The following is a 7,646-nucleotide window of genomic DNA, read 5'->3' as shown; positions in this document are numbered from 1 at the left end:
TCAGCAATCTGATGCATAATCCTTTGAGCCGGATTGCTCCACAAGGCGGAAGGCCTCCAGGAACTCATTGATGTCAATGTGGCCATCCTTGTTGAAGTCAATGCTCCGGGCAAGGTCACAGATGCAGTCGTCTGTGACATCAATGTTCATATGAGAGCTGAACAGCTTCCAAGTCTGCCTGAACTCATCCAGTGAAATGAACCCTTACCAGAGAAAGCAAGTCACTTTAGTGAGTCAGTCTAGTTTTCAGTACTCATTTCCTCTGACATTCTTGCAAGGACACCTGCTCCCTACTGTTAAACAAAGGCACCCAAGGCCTAGTATCCACTTTAAACTCCCAAGAGGATAGCACTGAACCACTTAATCAGTGGTTCTGAGAGGGAAGCAATAGTGTTCCTCTCCTTATAGGGACATTTAGAAATGTTTTGAGACATTTTTGATTGTTATGACTGGGGTGGGGGTAGGGTGTTACTGCATCTAGTAGGTAAAGGCCAGGGATGTTACTAAACACCCTAAAATGTACAGGATGGGAACCAAAACAAAGAATTACTCAAGCCAAGATGTAAGTAATGCCACTGCTGAGAAACCCTGCATTAAATCATCCTAAACATAACGTTAATTTAATCTGCTAGTAAAAAGGCTTTAGACTGGGCTTCCCTGGCGGCGCAGTGGTTGAGACTCCGCCTGCCAATGCAGGGGACACGGGTTCGTGCGCTGGTCTGGGAAGGTCCCACATGCCGTGGAGCGGCTAGGCCCGTGAGCCATGGCCGTTGAGCCTGCGCGTCTGGAGCCTGTGCTCCGCAACGTGAGAGGCCACAACAGTGAGAGGCCCACGTACCGCAAAAAAAAAAAAAAAAAAGGCTTTGGACCTATACATCTATGGTCAGTTGACTTTTTTTTTTTTCTTTTTTTGGGTACCACATTGCTTGAGGGACCTTATTTCCCCAGCCAGGGATCAAACCCGTGCCCTCCTCAGTGAAAGCATGGAGTGCTAACCATTGGACCGCCATGGAATTCGCTCAGTTGACTTTTTAAAAGGGTTCCAAGACCATTCAACAGGTGAAGGATAATTTTTTCAATAGATGGTAGGGGACAACTGAATATCCTCATGCAAAAAATGAAGCTAGACCCCTATCTTGCACTGCAAACAAAAATTAACTCAAAATGGATCAAAGACCCAACTGTAAGAGCTAAAACTGTAAAACTTTTGGATGAATACATAGGTGTAAATCCTTATGACCTTCAGTTACTAGTTTTCTTAGATATGACACCAAAAACACAAAAACAAAAGAAAAAATAAATTGAGCTTTTTAAAAATTAAAAACCTTTGTGCATCAGGAAACACTACCAAAAAAGTGAAGAGATAACCCATAAAATCAGAGAAAATATTTGCAAATCATATATCTGATAATGGCCTAATATCCAGAATATACAAAGAACTCTTACAACTCAACAATAAAAAGAAAACCCAATTAAAAGATGGGAAAAGGATTTGAATAGACATTTCTCCAAAGGAGATATACAAATTTCCAATAAGCACATGTAAAGATGCTCAATATTATTAGTTATAAAGGAAATTCAAATCAAAACCATAATGAGATATTTCACACCCAGTAGGATGGCTATAAAAAAATTTTTTTTAATGGAAGATAAAAAGTGTTGGTGAGAATGTGGAGAAATTGGAACCCTCTTACAATGTCAGTAGGAGTGTAAAATGGTATAGCCACTGTGAAAAAACAGTTTTACAGTTCCCCAAAAAGTGAAACATCATTTTACCATATGGTCCAGCAATTGCACTCCTGGGAATACATCCAAGAGAACTGAAAACATATGTTCACACACAAAGTTGTATATGAATGTTCATAACAACATTATTCATAACAGCCAAAAAGTGGAAACAATCCAAATGTCTATCAACTGATGAATGGATAAACAAAATGTGATATATCCATACAATGGAATATTATCCAGCTATAACAAGAAATAAACTGATACATGCTACAACATGGGTGAACCTTGAAAACATGCTAAATGAAAGAAGCCAGACACCAAAGGCCATGTATCATACACGTCTATTTATACGAAATGTCCATAATAGGCAAATTCATAGAGACAGAAAGCAGATTAATGGTTGCCAGGAACTGGTGGAGAAGGAATAGGGGATGGAAGTGACTGCTAATCAGTATAGGTTTCTTTTTAGGGTGACGTAAACGTTCCAAAATTAGATAGCGATAATAGTTACACAAGCTTGTGAATATACTAAAAAAGCACGGAACTGCAAGTTTTAAATGGGTAAATTATATGGCATGTGAATTGTATCTCAAAAAAAGTAATAATATTTGAAAAGGCCTTTGGGACAATGAGGAAACAGGGTGAGGGTATACAGGACCTCCCTGGACATTTTTTTTGCAACTCCTTGTGAATCTATAATTATTTAAAAATTTAAAATTTTGAAAAATAATACTTTGGGAGTAAGATTGCAAAAGCCTTTCTGTTCTAGACACTCTTCATTCCTTTGTGGCTACTTTGATAGAAGGGATAAGGGATATCACAACTATTATAATTCTTCCTATAAGAAGTTCTCATTCAGTTTGTCTTCATTCTTCTCTGCCCAACCCCTCTTCCGTAGGGATAGCTCATGTTGCTCAAATACTATCCTAGTTTCTGTCCATTTATAAGCACTGCCACTAATTTTGCTCCAAAAGCGCTTGAGTAGAAAGGTAAATAATCAGGGAGGAGACTAAAAGGTGGGAGGTAAAATACTTGCTATGTCAGAAGTGGCAGGATAATGAGCACCTTTACCTGAATGATCACTGTCTATGATCCTAAAAATGGTCTCCAGGTTGGATCGGTTTCGATACAGTGCTTCCAGCAAACTTGATTGTATATTCTGCAAGAAAAAACTCATTTTCCTTCTGTCTTTTATGTTTAGGCTTCTCCTAATAGATAATTAACACACAAGCAACCCTGACAATAAGACTCTTGAAAGAACCTGAAGATGTTTTATGATCCCTCCACTCCAGCCCCCTTCAGCCTACTAAATAATCTAATGGTTTAAGAAGTACCTAGTCCATGATGAAAATGTTCTAAAATTGACCATGGTGATGGTTGCACATATCTGCAAATATATTAAAAACCATTGAATTCTACACTTTAAATGGGTGAACTGCATGATATATGAATTATATTGCAATAAAGCTTTTTTTTTAAAAAAGTACATAGCCCAAGGCCTCACATACATTACACATAAGCTTTTACTGAACAAATACCTTTTTAAATAGGGGAAGCAGCATCATGTCAAGGAAATCAGTCAGACCTGGGTTTGAGTTCTAGTTCTATAACTTAGAAACTCTTATTATCCTAGGCAGGTTATCTAACACTTGTGACCAGTGTTCTCTTGGGTATGTTGGTGCTGATTATACCTACCTCTTGGAGATGGTTTTGAGGATAAACTGAGGCAATATGTGTAGGTCACTTAACACAAAGTCTGACACATAGAAACTCAATGAATAGTTGTTTCCATTCATCTTCCCTTTGGGGTTCTCAATATTTGGTTGTTTATGATTCAAAGTTCTCCATAAGAGGCTTCGCGGTCCACAGTATGCCTTCATCCACCACTTTCACACCCTTACCTCATGGCTGAATTGTTCTTTGGCCAAGTTTTTCAGCCAGGACTTGTACTCCAGCTTGTTATCTGTCAAGCTGCTCACCAGCTGTGGCCTCAGCATCCGCCATGGCAGTCCTAGATGCAACACAGACTCCACGGCTGCTGCCCAGTCACTCAGGGTGATTAGACCTATAGGAAAGAGCTAACTTGTTGACTCATCACCTACAAATCTTTTATCCTGACATTCTTCTTACTATCAGTAGATAATAGAAATAATGAGTACTGTCGCTATTTTTGTTGGTTATGGTAGAGTTGGCTGGAAAGTAGCGTTGCCAGATAAAATACAGGATGCCCAGTAGATCTGATTTTCAGACAGACTATAAGTATGTCCCAAATATTGCATGGGACATACTTATATTTAAAAACTATTTGTTGTCTATAATTCAGATGTAATTAGGCATTCTGTTTTTATTTGCCAAATCTATTTGGCAATACTACTGGAAGTCACACAAGACTCTTGTAAATAATATCATAAAACACTATATATATATATATATATATATATATACACACACACACACAATACACAGACACACACACACATGTATATATAGCATTGGTTATTTATGTGTACAAAAAGATAGTGCTATGATTTTATGACTGTTACTGCTATTTTTTAATAGGGCTACATGTAGTCAATGTCCATTAGACATTCCATTGAGTTGAGAAAAGACAAAATTTCCAGCTTGGATAATGGAACAAGGAACAGACAAGCACACACTTAACAGTGAGAAACCAAATCACTGATCTTTTGTTAGTCTTGGATCCACTCTGGTAACCTGTCCCCCTGTTTCTTTTTGCTTAGTTCTGGCCTTGTCACCCTTCCCTTGACTCCATTTCTTTTCACCAGCTTTGTTTATATTTAGCTAAGTTCACATTCTTCTAAAAGCTTAGAATTTATGAATTTAGGAAAGATAACTAGGATGTTAAGTTGAATAAGGGAGGACGTATTCAAAAAGGTCTTCTGGTCATTTAAACAAATATTTGCTAATTACCTGAAACAGAGGGTTTTTTGGCCAGCTGCCCTCCTCTATGAATATTTTACTTGATTAGCCTTACCAGTTTTATCTTTATCATGCTTCTTAAATTCAACAAGAAGATCTGAGGAATGGGCAAATAACTTTTCACGTAGGGCTCTCAGAGCCGACTCCCCAACTCTGCTAATCCTGGGACAGGAGATGAAAAGGAACATTTTAAAACATTAGTATAGAATAAATAGTCTTGGATTTTTACTAAGTTTCTCCTCTCTCTTTCTTAATGTCTCAACCTTCAAAGAGCTCGTCTCTTTTTTTCTCCCCAGTGCTCTCCTGCTTTGCCCTGCTGTGCACAGATAGGATCTGTCTGGGGAATGCTGCTGTCCTTCCCAGTGTAGGACAGTGGTTAGAGCAGAAGTTCTAGAGAAACACCACCTTTGTGGTAAAGTTATCTAATAATACTGTACCTCATTTTCCCCATCTGCAAAATAGTGACAAAAATGGTACCTAACTCACAGGAGTATTGTGAAGATTAAATAAGTAAATTCATGTAAAGCACTTAGAAGAAAGCCCGGCACATAGAAAGCACTCATCAAATGGTATCTGTTATCATAATCATATTCTTTCCTTGTAATTTATTATTACATTAAACAGTCACAAGGCAGGATTTATGAATAACAAAATATCACTGAGTTAGTTTTCTTATGCTTACTGGGTCAACAGAGTAATGCTGGGCATGGTACTTGGCCTAAAATGTATTCAATAAATATCTGTAGTTGAATAAACAAGAATATAGAGATAAAAGGTAAATATGTACTTTGTCCTATGTCACTGAGGAAGCAGCCATTCTATAAATGATGACCAGATAACCTATCTTTTCAAGTGCCAAAAGTAAAAAAAGGCCAAATCACAAACCAAAAAACCCCATTTTAATCATGTTTGATGAAAGTCTTCCTTGAAATTTAAGGTACTTAGCATAATGGTCTCCATAAACCCTCAGAAAAGTATGAGCTGCCTAAAATTCATCTCAGATTTCATGGGTATGTGAGCGTATGTGCTTTTTCTGGTGAGTTCGTTGTCTTATCAGAGGCTAAAAGAAGTATGGGACCCCCTAAATGTTTAAGAACCACTGGTTTGAAAAGCATTTAAACTATTTCTGGTAAACTGTGCTCATTGATGGTTATCATGCAGGGATGGAGTATAGCAGTGGCCTTGAGAGTTGCCTGGATGCACAGGGCTCTCTGTCCCTACGTCAAGCAGCGCATATTGAGCCCAAGGTCCCATAGCTAGTAAGGGGTAGGGCCAGAAATTAATCTTGACAAGTGGACTCCAGGCTGGCTAAACTATTATCATGAGACATGGGTTTAAACCAAAAATAAATGGATTCTGAATGAGGGTCCCTCTAGGAAAAACACATGATCTTGAATTGATGGACACTGAGACATCCATTATGGTTGTCAGAGTCATTTTCCTCTTTACTTCTTAGTTCTCCATTGTGGTCCAAATAGTTGGAATTGTTAGACAAGTGACTTCTGCATAAATTAGGGGATGTTGTACTTGCTTTACTGCAATCAGTGAATATTTTTAAAAGGTGAGTGTTCTTTAATTATGGTATTAAAACATGTTATTTATAGGGTTCCCCACAGTGATTCCTTTTGCAGTGGGAACATCTAAATCACATGGAATCATGGTATTCCAGGTTCCTGGGGCCCACCTCTGGAGATTCTAATTTGGGAGGGGTGGGATGGGGCTCCAATAAATGATTTTTTATAAAGCTCCAGAGATGATTCTGTAGCATAGTAGGTTTCACTATCATTTGGTGAGCTTAAATTTTCACATAATACTTCTTTTTGAGTGATGCTGGCTCTGATTGTGTAAAACTTGAGTGTTTAGTAACTCTTGAGTATTTAATAACTCGAGTGATTTAAAATAATGCACTTTTATAGCACTCACACAAGGCAGATATTAAATATTCCTGTATTCTTTTCCCACTAGATTTATGCTGACTTTTTAAAAATTACATTATTTCACTTTTTAAAAATTTTTATTTATTTTTGGCTGTGTTGGGTCTTTGTTGCCGCACACGGACTTTCTCTAGGTGCAGCGAGTGGAGGCCACTCTTCGTTGTGGTGTGCAGGCTTCTCATTGCGGTGGCTTCTCTTGTTGCGGAGCACGGGCTCTAGGTGCGCAGGCTTCAGCAGTTGTGGTGCGTGGGCTCAGTAGTTGTGGCGCACGGGCTTCGTTGCTCCGCGGCATGTGGGATCTTCCCAGACCAGGGATTGAACCCGTGTCCCGTGCATTGGCAGGCGGATTCTTAACCACTGTGCTGCCAGGGAAGTCCCTATGCTGACTTTGTTTTGATTTCTAATTTAGTTTGGCTGATAATTAAAGAAGCTTGTTCAGCAGCATTGCAACTGTATCTTTCAGCAGCTTATATACTCCGGGGCCAGCTTCTCAGTGGGCAACAGCACTGTAGAGTCGTTAAGTATGTGGGTTCTGAAATAAGACTCTCTGGGTCAAGGCTTACTTTCACCACTTACTAGCTGTGTGACCAATGGCCACTGATTTAACCTCTATTCCTTAATGATCTCATCTATAAAACTGAAATTAGTAATGCTGTGTATTTTATAAGCTCATTGTGAAACAATATATAAATTCTTTACAATAACACTTAGTGTATAGTAAGTTCTCAACTAAGATTAGAACTCAGAATCATCTCAACAGAAACCATTTAAGTAATATTACATGCTCTCTTCCCAGGAAGAAAGGAGCATTGTTAACAAATGTGTGCACTGAAATCCATCTGCTAAATCCCCAGATAGTGAAAGAACCTTTGTCTGTGGTTGACCAGGTAACACAAATGCTTTAAGGATGAAAGAAAAAGGAAGAGTGACCCTGGAAAGATTTAGTGGCCTGGTATATGGACTTCACCCAAGACATACCGACGGAGAATAATTTCTGCAGGAAGCAAATTTGTCCCTTCCATTAATGATGGGTAGGTGGAG

The 7,646-nt window shown here is 38.7% G+C and overlaps 1 protein-coding gene across 1 annotated transcript; it reads right to left on the bottom strand.

The window, feature by feature from the left end:
* On the bottom strand, positions 1–7,627 carry LOC309798638 (serine/threonine-protein phosphatase with EF-hands 2-like; the record flags this gene model as incomplete). Its single annotated transcript, XM_082611145.1, has 5 exons — positions 1–203; positions 2,803–2,890; positions 3,633–3,796; positions 4,727–4,833; positions 7,584–7,627. 5 exons carry the CDS (start codon positions 7,625–7,627, stop codon positions 1–3), a joined length of 606 nt encoding a protein of 201 aa, XP_082467271.1.
* Between the last annotated feature and the right edge of the window lie 19 nt (positions 7,628–7,646).

Source organism: Mesoplodon mirus, assembly GCF_964341445.2.
Source record: "Mesoplodon mirus genome assembly, chromosome: 2".
NCBI classification, from domain to species: Eukaryota; Metazoa; Chordata; class Mammalia; order Artiodactyla; family Ziphiidae; genus Mesoplodon; species Mesoplodon mirus.
This window is presented reverse-complemented; position numbering and strand designations above follow the sequence as displayed.